The sequence below is a fragment of the Penicillium expansum genome (genome assembly GCF_000769745.1).
Source record: "Penicillium expansum strain MD-8 chromosome Unknown contig68, whole genome shotgun sequence".
In the NCBI taxonomy this organism is placed as follows: Eukaryota; Fungi; Ascomycota; class Eurotiomycetes; order Eurotiales; family Aspergillaceae; genus Penicillium; species Penicillium expansum.
The window spans coordinates 146,393-162,384 of record NW_015971391.1 but is presented as its reverse complement, the minus strand read 5'-3'; the positions used below and the strand labels follow the sequence as shown (position 1 = coordinate 162,384).

General features: G+C 50.0%; 5 protein-coding genes across 5 annotated transcripts; 3 read left to right on the top strand and 2 right to left on the bottom strand.

Moving 5' to 3' along the window:
* Positions 1-1,740: 1,740 nt before the first annotated feature.
* atrF (ABC drug exporter AtrF) lies at positions 1,741-6,414 on the top strand (the record flags this gene model as incomplete). Its single annotated transcript, XM_016739836.1, has 1 exon — positions 1,741-6,414. The coding sequence occupies one exon, from the start codon at positions 1,741-1,743 to the stop codon at positions 6,412-6,414; it is 4,674 nt and encodes a 1,557-aa protein (XP_016596659.1).
* A 447-nt stretch (positions 6,415-6,861) lies between these two features.
* On the bottom strand, positions 6,862-9,264 carry PEX2_025600 (uncharacterized protein; the record flags this gene model as incomplete). Its single annotated transcript, XM_016739835.1, has 8 exons — positions 6,862-7,111; positions 7,175-7,275; positions 7,348-7,613; positions 7,675-7,735; positions 7,803-7,914; positions 7,980-8,152; positions 8,199-8,387; positions 8,443-9,264. 8 exons carry the CDS (start codon positions 9,262-9,264, stop codon positions 6,862-6,864), a joined length of 1,974 nt encoding a protein of 657 aa, XP_016596658.1.
* Positions 9,265-9,982: 718 nt separating this feature from the next.
* Positions 9,983-11,289, top strand: PEX2_025590 (uncharacterized protein; the record flags this gene model as incomplete). Its single annotated transcript, XM_016739834.1, has 4 exons — positions 9,983-9,997; positions 10,060-10,240; positions 10,295-10,490; positions 10,557-11,289. The coding sequence occupies 4 exons, from the start codon at positions 9,983-9,985 to the stop codon at positions 11,287-11,289; spliced, it is 1,125 nt and encodes a 374-aa protein (XP_016596657.1).
* A 41-nt stretch (positions 11,290-11,330) lies between these two features.
* PEX2_025580 (uncharacterized protein) lies at positions 11,331-11,848 on the bottom strand (the record flags this gene model as incomplete). Its single annotated transcript, XM_016739833.1, has 3 exons — positions 11,331-11,624; positions 11,675-11,723; positions 11,769-11,848. 3 exons carry the CDS (start codon positions 11,846-11,848, stop codon positions 11,331-11,333), a joined length of 423 nt encoding a protein of 140 aa, XP_016596656.1.
* A 249-nt stretch (positions 11,849-12,097) lies between these two features.
* Positions 12,098-15,790, top strand: PEX2_025570 (ATP-dependent RNA helicase ECM16; the record flags this gene model as incomplete). Its single annotated transcript, XM_016739832.1, has 2 exons — positions 12,098-12,301; positions 12,350-15,790. The coding sequence occupies 2 exons, from the start codon at positions 12,098-12,100 to the stop codon at positions 15,788-15,790; spliced, it is 3,645 nt and encodes a 1,214-aa protein (XP_016596655.1).
* Between the last annotated feature and the right edge of the window lie 202 nt (positions 15,791-15,992).

Genomic DNA, 15,992 nt, shown 5'->3' with positions numbered 1-15,992 from the left:
TACATACGACCATAGGGTGTGGAAAACAGGGCTTCCCGTCCGCTCAGCCGTACTTAAGCCACACGCCGGTGAGTTAGTAGTTGGGTGGGTGACCACCAGCGAATCCTCACTGTTGTATGTTTTTAAGTTTTTGTTTTTGCTGTTTTTTCCCTTCTATATTCTATTTTCTATTGTTGCTGCTGGCTGTCATTTTTCTGTTTTGCTGACCAATTTTAGGTACCTTGTCGCTGGCACCACTCTCTGGTCTGGACTCAGCTATGTTTTCTCCAACAATGCTGTGAAGATCCTCTCCAAGGAGGAAATCCAGAAGCGAATCGCTCAAGCAGCTGCTAAGCGCAAGTAGCGATCAAAAAAATAATTAGCCCGAGTTAGAGTTTGATTGTATATTATTCCAATGTTGGATTTTTGCGACACGAGTCAGACCGTATCTTTCTAACGGGGATTGCACATTATGTGCGGAGTAGTATCCGACATGCATGTGATTTCTATGGAGTTCTATGGATTTTGAAACAAACTATGATGGATGCCCAAAAGTAGGTGTGGCCTGCATGACATGTGATATATCGTATATGGCAACGTGGAGGTATGTAGTTTGATAATAGCTTCAAATGTTACCAGGGAATCCTGGACACAAGACATGTATGAGGGTACATTTAGAAAATGGCAATTGTATAGGATACTACCTGAGGACCTGAGGACCTGAGGACCTGAGGATGGAATACTTATTGAGTAAATACTATAACTAGAGTATGTTGTACACATATAGAGAACAACAAAGAATGAACCGGTGGGACCGTGCATTACCGAGCTCTCGGCAGTGTAAATTTAGGCCAAGGTCCCGATAATATTTCCAAGGTTAACTAAAATTTTAGGTCACAGAGACTCGGATTACCAAGATCCTTCTACAGAGTACTTTGTACATAGTCGGGGTACGCTTTGGGCCGAGTGGAGTAGTAAGATCTGGGAAAGTAGCCGAACTAGTACGTATGTTGTATGTTTTAGGTAGGCGGGCCGATGAAGCACGGCATTATAAGCGCTTTGTTGTATATGCTACAGGGTTAGCCTTGGTTAAAAAGCATATTCATAAGCAGATTGTTAATCCATTTGATCCATTTGATCCATTTTCTACCTAAATCATAGGTAAGTAGGGCTCTANAAAAAAAAAAAAAAAAAAAAAACCGACGGAATATAAAATCCGGCCCCACGTGCTTGGATAAGCCCTGGGCGATAGGAATGGATATTCCGTTTATGATGACACGCTGAATAGCCAATGAACGGCCAGTATCTCAACTAAAATCCGACCTCAGACTTAACTCCGTCCAACTCTCGTAACCTGAAAACTCTTTCTGACTTGATTCATCCTGAGTCATGTACTATCATTACTCCACTATAGCTCTTGCGTCCCGACTTTGGCTCATTGTCTCGTTTATGATTCGACTATCATTTTAATCCTTCCCAGGGTCCTGTAATTCCTTTTTAGCGACTGACAAATGCCACCGGGGTTAAGTGATTATTCTAACATTTTCCAATATAAACGGAGTTAATGTCATTTTTGCTCTTCTCCTGAATCTTTCATTTATAATCCTGTTTCTTCCTTTATAATTCTGTTTACATTCACTTTTTTTTAATAAAAATTCTATTCATATCCCATCCTCTAATTAGCCTGGCTATATCCTAATACATTTATCTGCTATCTGCCATTGAGTGTTACCAGAGAGTAGAACCCATCAGAGCCCCAATATGGAGGGCCATTCCGAACAGTCACATGCCGTCTCGGATTCCCAAGCCTATACCCAGTCCTCCAGGCAACAATCCAGCTCAACTGGCGAGACCTATCACCATGATGCGAGTTCCCAACAACCAACCATGGAACAAGACCACCACACCGCCGAAGCTCCTATCGACCCAACTTTAACCGACGGCTCAACCATCAGCTCGTCTGTAAGTGATGGCGATGGCCGTTGGGGAGAGCAGGAGGCTGGAAAGGCCGTCTCTCGCAGCGGCGCCATGGAGGACATGGAAGAGATGCGCCGCGAACTCACTCGCCTCAGTCTGAACCGCACTCGCTCTGTCACCAAGAGCATTCGTCGCCGAAAGTCGCAGGCCAGCCGCCGCGACGAAGAAAAGGCCGAGGACGAAGAAGAAACCGAAGACGAGGCGGACGACGGCTTTAATCTGGGTGAGTTCCTGACCGGTGGCCATCTGGAGCGTCGCACGACCGCCGGCGAACCCGCCAAGAAGGTTGGTGTCGTCTTCAAGAACCTTACCGTACAAGGTGTGGAGACTGGCGCATCCTTCGTGCGCACTCTTCCCCAGGCTGTGATCGGTACTTTCGGCCCGGATTTGTACAATCTCGTCTGCCAGTTCGTGCCGCAGCTGCGGTTTGGAAAACACCCTCCTGTCCGCGATCTGATCCATGATTTCAGTGGTACTGTGCGCGAAGGTGAGATGATGCTGGTGCTGGGCCGTCCCGGTGCTGGCTGTACCACCTTCCTCAAGGCAATTGCGAACGACCGTGGTGCGTTTGCTGGTGTCCATGGTGAGGTCAGCTACGGTGGTCTCTCGTCCAAGGACCAGAATAAGCACTTCCGTGGAGAAGTCAACTATAACCCCGAAGACGATCAGCACTTCCCCTCCCTCACTGTCTGGCAAACTCTCAAGTTCTCCCTGATAAACAAGACCCGCAAGCAGGACCGGGAAAGCATCCCCATTATCATCGATGCCCTGTTGAAGATGTTCGGTATCACTCACACCAGGAATACCCTCGTTGGAAACGAGTATGTCCGCGGTGTCTCTGGAGGTGAGCGCAAGCGTGTGAGTATCGCAGAGACCCTCGCCACCAAGTCCACAGTGGTTTGCTGGGATAACTCGACTCGCGGCCTGGATGCTAGTACCGCACTGGACTACGCCAAGTCCCTCCGCATCATGACCGATGTCAGCAAGCGCACTACCTTCGTCACCCTGTACCAAGCCGGAGAGAGCATCTACGAGCTCATGGACAAAGTGATGGTCATTGACGAGGGCCGCATGCTCTACCAAGGTCCGGCCAATGAAGCACGACAGTACTTCATTAACCTGGGTTTCCACTGCCCCGCGCAATCGACCACAGCCGATTTCCTTACTTCACTCTGCGACCCCAACGCCCGCGAGTTCCAGCCTGGCCGTGAAGCGTCCACCCCCCAGACCGCCGAGGCACTCGAGAACACCTTCAAGAACAGCCAGGCCCACAGCCGTATCTTGGAGGATGTCTCCAGCTACGAGAAACGTCTCCAAGACACCCAGCAGGAGGACACTCGTCGCTTCCAATCCATGGTCGCGCAGTCCAAGTCCAAGTCCGTCTCCAAGAAGTCACCGTACACTGTCTCGTTCGTGCGCCAGGTCCTGGCCTGCGTGCAGCGCGAGTTCTGGCTGCTCTGGGGTGATAAAACCTCCCTCTACACGAAGTACTTCATCGTCATCTCCAACGGCCTCATCGTTTCCTCCTTGTTCTACGGAGAATCCCTGGATACCAGTGGCGCTTTCTCACGCGGTGGTGCTCTGTTCTTCTCGATTCTGTTCCTTGGCTGGATGCAACTGACCGAGCTGATGCCTGCTGTCACTGGACGCGGCATTGTCGCCCGTCACAAGGATTACGCTTTCTACCGTCCCTCTGCTGTCTCCATTGCTCGTGTCATTGTCGACTTCCCTGCTATCCTCAGCATGGTCATCCCGTTCACCATTATCGTCTATTTCATGAGTGGTCTCGATGTCACGGCTTCCAAGTTCTTCATCTACTTCCTGTTTGTTTACACGACTACCTTCTGCGTCACCTCGCTCTACCGCATGTTCGCTGCGCTGTCCCCGTCTATTGATGACGCAGTGCGTTTCAGTGGTATTGCGCTGAACCTGCTCATTTTGTATGTCGGTTATGTCATTCCGAAGCAGACTCTTATCCAGGACTCGATCTGGTTCGGATGGCTGTTCTATGTCAACCCCATCGCGTACAGTTACGAGGCTGTCTTGACAAACGAATTCTCCGACCGTGTCATGGAATGCAATCCATCCCAGCTTATCCCACAGGGTCCAGGTATGGACCCCAGATACCAGGGATGTGCTTTGACTGGGTCGTCATTGGGCGAATCTTCTGTTACCGGAGCTCAGTACTTGACTGCCAACTTTCAATTCACGCGCAGCCATCTATGGCGCAACTTTGGTGTTGTCATTGCCTTCACCGTGCTGTACATTCTGGTGACTGTCATCGCTGCCGAGACTCTTTCATTTGTTGGCGGTGGAGGTGGTGCTCTGGTCTTCAAAAAGTCCAAGCGCACCCAGAAGGTCGCTGCTCAGCCCACCAATGATGAAGAAAAGGTCGCCAATGCAAAGGACAACGCCGCTCTTGCCCGTGGCCAGGCTGCTTCTAATGATGATACCTCCTTCAACCGCCTTTCCTCAAGTGAGCGCTGCTTCACCTGGCAGAATGTTGAATACACCGTCCCCTACGGAAACGGAACACGCAAGCTCCTCAACAGTGTCAACGGCTACGCCAAGCCCGGCGTCATGATCGCCCTGATGGGTGCCTCCGGTGCTGGAAAGACAACTCTACTCAATACCCTAGCCCAGCGCCAGAAAATGGGTGTCGTGACCGGTGATATGCTCGTCGATGGCCACAAGCTTGGTGCTGATTTCCAGCGTGGCACTGGTTTCTGTGAGCAAATGGATCTGCATGACAACACCTCCACCATCCGCGAAGCCTTCGAGTTTTCGGCCATCCTCCGCCAGCCCCGCGATGTCTCGCGCCAGGAGAAAATCGAATACGTGGATCGCATCATTGATCTTCTCGAACTCGAGGATATCCAAGACGCCATCATCGGCTGTCTCAACGTCGAGCAGAAGAAACGTGTCACCATTGGTGTCGAGCTTGCAGCTAAGCCCAGTCTACTTCTGTTCCTGGACGAGCCCACCTCCGGTCTCGACAGCCAAGCCGCATTCTCCATCGTCCGCTTCCTCAAGAAACTCTCCCAAGCTGGCCAAGCCATAGTCTGCACAATCCACCAGCCCTCCTCCATGATCATCCAGCAATTCGACATGATCCTCGCCCTTAACCCGGGCGGTAACACCTTCTACTTTGGCCCCGTCGGCAAGGAAGGCGCCTCCGTAATCAAATACTTTGGCGACCGCGGCTTCGTCTGCCCACCCTCAAAGAACGTCGCTGAATTCATCCTTGAAACAGCAGCCAAAGCGACGCACCGCAATGGAAAACTCGTCGACTGGAACGAAGAATGGCGCAACTCAGACCAGAACCGCGACATGCTCGCTGAAATCGAGAACATCCGCTCAGAGCGAAGCAAACTCCCCATCGAGGAATCCGCCTCCGCAAACTACGAATTCGCAGCCCCAACCTCAACCCAAACCATCCAGCTAACAACTCGTCTCTTCAAAAACTACTGGCGCGACCCATCCTACTACTACGGCAAACTCTTCGTCTCAGTCATCATCGGCATCTTCAACGGTTTCACCTTCTACATGCTCTCAAACAACGTGGCCTCGATGCAAGACCGAATGTTCTCCGTCTTCCTAATCATTCTCATCCCACCCATCGTCCTCAACTCCATTGTCCCGAAATTCTACATCAACCGCGCCCTCTGGGAAGCTCGCGAATACCCATCCCGCATCTACGGCTGGGTCGCGTTCTGCACAGCAAACGTCGTCTGCGAGATCCCTGCCGCTATCATCTCGGGTCTGATCTACTGGCTGCTGTGGTACTACCCCGTCGGATTCCCAACGGAATCTTCAAACGCAGGATACGTCTTCCTTATGACTATTCTCTTCTTCCTTTTCCAGGCTTCGTGGGGCCAGTGGGTCTGCGCTTTCGCGCCTTCTTTCACTGTCATCTCGAACGTCCTCCCCTTCTTCTTCGTCATGGTAAATCTGTTCAACGGTATCGTCCGTCCTTACGCCGATTACCCCGTCTTCTGGAAATACTGGATGTACTACGTGAATCCCGTGACCTGGTGGTTGCGCGGTGTCCTCTCGGCTGTTTTGCCAGATGTCCAGATTGAATGTTCCTCGCTGGAAGCTACGCATTTCAATCCTCCTCCTGGAAAAACTTGTGTTGCTTATGCCGGTGACTTTGTCAATTCTATTGCTAAGGCTGGATACCTGGTTAATCCCCAGGCTACGGCGGACTGCCAGTACTGTCCTTACAAGGATGGTGAGCAGTATATGGCGAACTTGAATGTTCATGTCGAGGATAAGTGGCGTTGTTTTGGAATTTTCCTCGCTTTTGTTATTATTAACTGGGCTTTGGTTTATTTCTTCATTTACACCGTTCGTGTGAGAGGTTGGAGCTTTGGTATCGGGTCACTGTTTGGTTTGGCTGGACTGTTGATTGATCGTGTGAAGGGGTTGTTTACGGGGAAGAAGACTGAAGTCTAAGGCTTTAAAAGTATAGCGATTGTTACTCCTTCTTTTCTTTGGACTTTTTTCATGTCAACATGCATTTACATAAAGCGTGATACTCGATAGATTAGATCAAGTGATGCTTATGAGCACACATTTAGATATCATTATTGGATTTATATTACTTATTTTTAGTCAGGTTATATTGTTTTTTAAAATATCAACTGCTTTTTTTGGTCTGTTTTTATTTGGATATCCCAGCATAACTGCTATGGAGCTCATACATGTATTGCTTGAATCTCCCTTCCATTCATTCGTTTCCCATTAAACCAACCAAAGCAACCCAGTCAGCCCCTCCTATCCCAGGTACTCATGACAAGAATAGTGAAAATCTAGACTCTCACTAGACATTGCAGACGTAAACGCATGTCTGACTTTGATCTTGAGTGTAAACAACGGCAATTCTCAATGTTCAAGGTCAAATCAGACCCCAAAGAAGAAAGGCCTCCGACTCTCCGACAACGGGACAGCGGGCACTCTCATTGGAACAGGAACGGTATCCCTAAAGACCTCGACTGGAAGAGGAGCCGAAGGGACGGGTCCATTTGTCTCTGGTCCCTTGTCTTTCTTCTCGGTCTTCTTCTCATTGATGATGGGCACAATAACGCCGCATTCCCAGTTGCGACAGTTCATCTTAAGCTGCTTTGTCTTAGGATCCTTGACGATCCGACCCCTGGTTCATATTAGTTTTGTCATTACAGCCAGCAACAGGAGTATGGATAGGTTATATACGCACCATGCACTCTCCGACAAATTCGCACTCCCCACATAAGCCCAACCCCGGCACTCCTTGTTATCAGGCATCTCGATTGGGGTGGAAGGATGAACAAAGGCAAGCTTTATACCAGAAGAAATGTGTATTAGTAAAAAAAAAAATCAATTTAGCCAGTCCTTACCAAAAATACTCACCTTGTTATGCATCAAGACTCCGCGCTCACTCACACAATCTCGAAGCGTATCACGTGGGAAATTGGCACCGGACCACCAGGCTGGATTGAAGCATATCGTGCCAATGGCGTGTTTGGCATTGCTGTGTACGTCTTGTGCAGTCTCGTCTGATGGGAAGTAAACGCGGAAGTGATCGAGACATTCTTGGTTATACGCTTCGACTTCTGTGCGGGGCTCTTTTTTCTTATTTGCGGTTCGTAGCTCGTAGTCTAGTAGAGCGTTGTCGCCTATTGGTTTTGTAGTTGGTCAGATTAGTTGGTCTTTGGGTTTTGTGAGATGGCGGCGTACCTTTGCAAGCGAGGTAGATGGAGCGGAGGAATGGAGTGTTGATATTTCCTAGCGATGACGCCTGAGTTTGTTATTAGTATACCTAGTGTTGTATTATATATCGGGGCATGGCAGGTGCAAAAACTTACGATGTAGTCAACGTTGATGGGTGCGTTTGTCTCTAGGCCGAGGGCCTTGACAGCGCGACCCAAGCCGCTGGATCCAGTGCGTTGCCATTTACCTTCGGTGTTGGTTCCGCCACTTATATTGTTAGCTGGTGGCTATTGTTTTTGTTAGGGGAATTGGCCATGGGAAAGAATACATACATTGTATGAACAAATGCATACCGCTTCGTCTCGCTGAAGTCAAACTCATCTAGCTTCTTGATGATGTTGCGGTGGAGTTCGGATGCCTGGAGGAAGTAGACCAGTTCTTCGTAGAATGGGGTCTTTCCAGCTTCAGGAACGTCGAGTTTGGGAAGATCAATAAGGAATACAGTCTGCCCTCTGTTAGTAATTGAAGAATAGATGGATGTAGTCACATACATTTTCCATAAGTCTATCCTCTCCCCAGTCAGTGGGAGTGAGATTGGCGGAGGGGACTGCGATGCGAAGATATCCAGGGTGGAACATCAAAAGCAGCTTAGAATGCATGCAGAATACCTGGGGCTCCATGGGTGGGAAACACAAGCGGAAATTGGGCATGTTGCTAACGTCCTGACGGTATTGCTCTCGCTGTAAACGCAGTCAAGTTAGTCCGTGTCATTCAAGGTTATAGTGTGAAGCTAACCGTTTCTTCATCATTTGCTTGCATCACAAATAGGATTCGTGTGGTTGAATTGTTAAACTTCGAATAAAGCCACGGCATGTCCCACAGAAACGAGCTAAATACGCCCAATTCCAAGTCATCCCGCTGGATGACTTCTTCAATGGTGATTTCATTTCCACTGCGAGGGAAACCGGTGATGTGTGTTTTCTTGACGGCTCCAAGAGGCCATTGGGCCACCGAGCGGGAGGTCGGTTGGATGTTAATATTCGGGGAATTTGATGCAAGCTGGCGGCAGACCTCGGTGCGAGATCTCACTCGAGCTGTGCTCACTTGGGGAGCAGATTGGAACGGATTCCGGAGAGCGACAGGATGTTGGACTGGCAAAGGCTCAGTCCTCGGGAGCTTTCGGCTGGTCTGAGAAGGCGGAGTAGATGAGCTGTCATCAGCCTTGCGCTTGGCGAGACGTGCAAGACGCTCCTCCTCCATCTGCTTCCGGTTCATGCCTAAAAGTGAACCCGCCGACACTACAGAGTCTCCATGCGGGGCAGATGCATGTTTGATTGGCGGTGCATGCTCTGGTGTTTTGGTCCTGTCATTAGGCTCCATCGACATAGCAAGAGCACGTTGTAGCTGCTCATGCTCGTGGTCATCTTCAGTTTCGGAACTAACCACGGACTTTGACTTGGGGAATACCTCTTCAATGTCTGAGTCGTTGCCCGAGTCATTGGTCAGATCCACAAAATTGGATGCCTGGGATGCGGGATGTCTGTTCTGCTGGCGATACATATCTCGGCGAGAGGCCTCAACGGCAGCGGCTAACTCAGGATCCACTAGTGGCTTCATCATGCAGAACTCCACAAAGACCGAAATGCAGGTTTTCTTTCGTGAAAGAAAGATAGATGGAGATAAACGGATTCAAAAAGATGTGGATGGGAGATAATAATGGAATGTTTGATGTGTGGAGTATGAGACCCAAGGAAGATGTTAAAATGTGACACTGCGAGAATTTACGCGCGTGCTGGCACTCAACAGACTTGCAGTAACCATGAGAGCCAAGTATTCTGAGGTTTAGAGGATTATGATTGACCCGAACCACAAATCTGATTCTGTTCACGTCCTACCTACAGGTGTCATGTCCATATGGAACCCCTGTTTGTGTAATGTTTACCACGTGACTGGCCATACCGCAATATCAAGAGGGAATCTCCGCTTGCTGTGTCGTAGTTTTAGTCTTAAGATATTTTATGACAGCTAGTTTCTCTGATATCTTATATTGTGTGTGAAATGGTTCAAAATCCCGTGTGGATAATGACCAGGCTTTGCTTGGATAGTAGTTGAAGAAATGGGTGAGATTGAAGTCTACTATATACAGCCTACCCAATTACTTTATAGGAAGAAAAAATATTTAGTATTCAACACGCTATCATCTTCTTTATTTAAAGACCTTTGCACGGTAGTCACTCCTAATATATAGCTTTGAGAAATTCCCATTCACAGAACAACACCAAAGTAGACATACATTGCGCAAGAACCGGTAAATTGATCGCTGAGAGTTCTTCAGATGAAAGAAGTCGTAGTATCTGTAATACTGAAGACACAAGATATAGGTAGACATATGAATGATATATATTGGGGCAGCGCCGAGCCGACACCCAGGCGTCGGCTCGGCGACGACTCGGTGACGACGATGATGTCCCCTCACGATCCTTTATCCCCTCAGAACCCTTCATCCCATCTATTTCCTTCATCACGCATGACCGCCACTCAATAAGGATCAAGAAACCTGTTCGTTGCATTAAAGCGGGTGCTCCGGACACGCGTAAGTGTATCCGAGGAAGAGTTTTGACCATGCGCAAGCGTAACAATGCGACAGCTTCCGAGGCCCCGGCTTCCGAGGTCTCGGATGAGCAGATGGCTGAAGAGGTCCCTCATGCATCTGACCAAGCTATAAATACAACTTCGGAAGTCCCAGCTTCGGAGGTCCCGTGTCCAGCAGCTTCGGCTAGCACACACGAGTCCGACCAAGTCGTGGATGTTGTCCGAGCATCCGATAAGGTGTCACACGCATAGTAAGTTGATATAACAGCATGGGCGCGATGCCACCAAAAAATCCATTTGATCTGACAAAGTGCTAGTTCCGATACTCCACTTTTCTACATCGGCAAGCTTGCTGAGAAAACCTTTAAAGATATGCTCTGGTTGCAGTTTGGCAAAAAGTGGGAATCGTTCGAAATCAGGTTCCTCACCGACATGAAAAAATGTCCCTCGGTCGTTATGGTGAACAGAAACAGCCCATGTCCACTCGAGTGGCTGCCACTGGAGGTTCGCGCGACAATATGGAAGTACGTTTTCGACGACGGCAAGGAGGCCATCTTTCTCAAGAAGGATGGGATGACCCCAAAGCTTCCAACTTCCATGCGAGTTGTATCGTTCGGCTGGATTTCAGAGGCGTGGTTCGGATACATGAGTTCGCTAAGCAACCGGACTCTGGTGGTGACGGATTTCCCAAGAAATGGCTACCTTGCCCCACATTTCCCCATCTTCCGAGAACTGTCGACGGTGCGGATCCGATCAATCAAATTCGCGCTGGGTGACAATGACCCCGAGAAAGCCAAAGAACGCACTCGCGATTTTATCGGATTCATGTTAAAGCACAAAAATCAAGGATTTCTCGCCGTCCGCACGATGATTATCGAATTGAGAAGCAACTGGGAAACTGAGGACTTCACCGAGATGGCTCTTGCCGAGCTGCTGGTATGCGGCGCATTCGTTGAGATCGAACGAATCCGGATTCATGGAAAGATCACAGACGAGAAACTGAACCGGCTGCTGGAGCGAGCCCGAGAGTTCGCGCGAGCCTCATTCTGATGGCTACCTTGCTCTCAGTCAGAGATCAGGCTATGATGATTTCATAGGCATTGAAGAACGAGATCAACAATAGCAAAAAATGAATCTCTATCAGCAGTTGATTTGCCAAGTCCAAGGCCAACGAGGAGTAATCTCTTTTCACTAGGTGTTTTCATTGCAATAGCCGTAGCAATCTGACGAGCAAGTAGTTGACCCGTTGTGTCTTGTCCTGGAGAATAGCCACCTAGTAAGGTAGTGGTGGTTAGGCTTTTGAGGGGTAAAAGAGCATCATCGCCCTCAGCGAGGGTGTGCATGCCCTCAGTGCCTGGGTTCTGGTTCTCCATCGGTACATGCAACTATAAATCATTAGTGAATGTTTTCTAAAGTCAAATTGAAGGCAACATACCCAATGTGCCAGTCGTCCTGCTTGCGAGATTGTGACCATGATTTTATCGCTAAAGCTCATTATCACCACATCTGTTTGTATGCCATTGACTAACCCCGCAATTTGCTTAGTGGTAGCAGGAAATGGTAGGTTGAGGGAGTTCTCCAGAGAGCTTGTATCAAAAGATTCAACCATGGTGATTTGAAGTGTGTGTCTTTGTTGGAATACTGAAAACAAAGAGAAGAATATAGGTTAGGTTAGCTACACAGATGTATCGGAGATCGATGTCCATCTGTACGCGGCGGCTAGTTTCACCGCCTCGGGCCAAGCCGGCAATATCCGACCGCCCTAATTTTTTTTGATGAAGAAACAGTTGGATCGCAGAGCTTGCATACTCAGTCAATTACCTTATTTTCTCAGCCAGAGTGGCTGCGGTAATCCAAGATGCCGCCTAAATTTACACCACGTCTAAGAAAACAAAGGCACCGCCAAAACCCAGACGGCGAGTCGGCCGATACCAATGTCGCACAGCTCCAGCCCGTCTCCAAGGATGAGAAAGAGGCACGGCGACAGAAGCTGAAGGGGGAGCTTCAAGAGCAGCATCCTCAGATGTCCTCAAAGAAGCAGAAGCGCTTGGACAAATACATTGTATGTGGATAGCCGCAATAGGAAGATACGGCTCTAACATTCCCACAGGAAAACAAACTCAAGAAGGAAGAAAATATCGAATTGTTGAAAAAGCTAGCGCAATCCTCTGTCGACACTTCGTCTTTACAAAGTTCCCGAGATCTTTCCAAGCGTAAGAGACAGGATGACGACGTATCTGCACCGGCCGTTTCCGCGCCGAAACACAATGCTCCCGCAGACATCTCAGGATATGATACCGACGATTCGGACATCCACCTGAAAGTGTCTGATCCCGCAACAGATCCCAATGAACAAAAGTTACGAGAAGAGGCAGCTGCTGGAAGTGGACTTAAGCGACCATTAGAGCTAGGAGCTGATGGATTCCCTGTTTTAAAGAAGCGGAAGCGCGCACCGAGGAAGAAACCCGCACCTTCACCTGCACCAGTCAAGGCCGAGGTTGCATGGGAGGGCTTTGATTCGGGTGAGGAGGAAGAAGATGAAGAAGAAGATGAAGAAGATGAAAACGATATGGACGAGGAGTCCGGAAGTGATATTGAAGAGGAAGAGGACGATACTTCGTCCTCCGAGGACATTTCCGGAGATGAGGATGAGGACGAGGATGAGGAAGACTCAGAAGATTCAGACGATGACGACGATGACGACGAAATGGACGAAGATAAGCCAACGCTCAAGACTCGCCAGTCAGCCTTCAAATCGTGGGCGGTACAACAGATCAACGAAGCCGCAGGGTTTAAACCCACCGAAGGAGCCGTGACCGAGGAAGAGCAGGTGTTTGACCCATCCAAGTTGCCAGCAACCCACAATACCAGACAAGAAGAACCTCTCCCTCGAGAGCTTCAAGTAACTCATGGCGATCCCAATCGCAAGGCCTACAGTGTTGCAGTTGACCGCACGGAGGAAATTCAAATCGCCCGTCTTGGACTCCCTGTCGTTGGCGAAGAACAGAAAATCATGGAGGCAATTCACAACAACTCAGTTGTCGTCATCTGGGGTGCCACCGGAAGTGGAAAGACAACCCAGCTTCCCCAGTTCCTCTTTGAATCCGGCTTCGGCTCCCCAGGTAGCCCTAATCCGGGTCTAATTGGTGTCACCCAGCCTCGCCGAGTCGCGGCCGTGAGTATGGCGAACCGCGTTGCTCAGGAATTGGGTCAACATGCCGAGAAGGTTTCTTATCAAATCCGATTCGAGTCTACGGCATCGAAGAAGACAGCAATCAAGTTCATGACTGACGGTATTCTTCTGCGAGAGATCGCAGATGACTTTGCCCTTCGCAAATATTCTATCATTCTTATTGATGAGGCTCACGAGCGCAGCGTCAACACTGATATCCTGATTGGAATGGTCAGTCGTATTGTGGGCCTACGCAAGTCTCTGAGCGAGGAGGACCCGTCTGTCACGCCTTTGAAGGTCGTTATCATGTCGGCCACTCTCCGTATTTCGGATTTCACCGAGAACCCAAGTCTTTTCCGTAATGGCGCGCCCCCCCTGGTTCAAGCCGAGGGTCGCCAATACCCAGTTGCAGTTCATTTCTCCCGCCGAACGCAGCGTGACTACGTTGAAGATGCGTTCCGCAAGGTCTCGCGTGGACACCGCAAACTACCTGCCGGTGGAATGCTTGTGTTCTTGACTGGCCAGAACGAGATCCGGCAGCTTTCTAAGCGTCTCAAGCAGGCATTCAAACCTACTCAGCGGGAAGACACGACACAGGCAAAGGTGCAGCTCTCGGCTACTGAGGCTCCTTTGGAAGCAGAGGACCTTGAGCTGGGTGGCACCGAGATGGAGAACCCAGGACATGATGACTACGACAGTGACATGGAGATCACCGGACTGGATGACGCAGAGGAAGACGAAGGCTTCGAACTTGCTGAAGGCGAAGAGGCCATGGACTCGTCAACCCGCGTTCACGTCTTACCTCTATACTCCCAACTTCCCACGAAAGAACAGATGAAGGTGTTTGAGCCAGCCCCAGAGAACTCCCGACTGATCATCCTCGCAACCAACGTCGCCGAAACATCTCTTACCATCCCCGGTATCAAGTATGTCTTCGACTGCGGTCGCGCCAAGGAGAAGCAGTTCGATCTCTTCACTGGGGTCCAGAGCTTCCAGGTCGGCTGGATCAGCAAGGCAAGCGCAAACCAGCGAGCTGGTCGAGCTGGTCGAACAGGGCCTGGCCACTGTTACCGAATGTACTCCTCTGCGGTCTACGAAGGCGAGTTCGCCGAATACACCGACCCAGAAATTCTCCGCACACCCATCGAAGGCGTCGTCCTCCAGATGAAGAGCATGGGTCTTCACAACGTGATCAACTTCCCATTCCCCACACCCCCGAGCCGCCAAGGTCTCGCAAAAGCAGAGAAACTCCTCAAGAACCTTGGCGCCCTCACAGCCGACGGCCAGGTAACCCCCATCGGTCGTCGTCTCTCAACATACCCCCTCTCCCCCCGGTTCAGCAAAATGCTCCACATCGGCCACCAACACGGCTGCATGCCCTACGTGATCGCCCTAGTCGCAGCCCTAGCAGTCGGTGACCTCTTCGTCCCAGAGAACCAGCTCGACCCGAACCAACCCCTGCCTACCACAGCCAAGAAGCAAGTCGAAGACGACAGTGACAGCGACAGCGACAGACGCAAGGTCTACACAAACGCAGACCGTCTGGAAGACGACGAGCGCGCCCAACGCAACAAGGCATACGCCCGCGCCCAACGCCTCTTCAGCAAACACGACGACACCTCCGACGCTCTGAAATCCCTCTCTGCAATCTGCGCGTACGGCTACGCCTCCGACGGTGACGCCTTCAGCGAGAAAATGTTCCTCCGCGCAAAGGCCTTCAAAGAAGCAACCCAGCTCCGTCGCCAGCTAACCGACATCGTGCGCTCAAACAACCCAGGCCTAGTCCCCGCCTACGAAGCCCGTCTTCCGGAGCCGTCATCAAAGCAAATCAAGGCTCTCAAGCAGATCGTCACTGCAGGTTTCATTGATCACGTCGCTATCCGCGCTGACCAAGCCCCCGTCCCGCCGGAGAACCCGCGTGCTCCCCGTCGCGCTATTGACGTCCCTTACCTGACGCTCTTCCGTTCCCGGGATGGAAAGGGAGAGGATCTGCAGGAACGAGCTGTTTACGTGCATCCGTCTTCGCTACTTGCTAAGCTCTCACCCAAGGAAATGCCGAAGTTTATCACCTACTCGCATCTCCAGCAGTCTTCTGCTTCGCTGGTCTCGGATCAGGTGCCTAAGATTAGAATGTTCCCGCTTGTTGCGCCAAGTGGGTTGCAACTCTCGGCAATTGCGCATGATACGCCGCTTATTGAGTATGGAAAGCCGATTGGTAAGGCTGATGCTATGGAGGGTGTGCCGCCGCGCAGATCTTGCTGGGTTATTCCTTCTCTGGTTGGTGATGAGGGTGGTGTTGGGTGGCCGATGCCTGCTAAGAAGGTTGTACAGAAGAAGGATCCCAAGGAGGGTTGGGTTATTGAAAAGTTTGTTGCATAGGCACTGGTTTTGGTGTATTATAGATGAGGTTATGATATCCAATTGTTCATTTCTTTTGCATTCGAAGAAGATTGTACAGCATAACATGGACAACAATGAAAAGAAAAGAAACTTGTTCATGCAACCCTATTTCCATGATAATCCCACAAAACCCTAACACCGATCAACACCATTATTTGAGAAGAAAGAAGCCGCAGAAGCA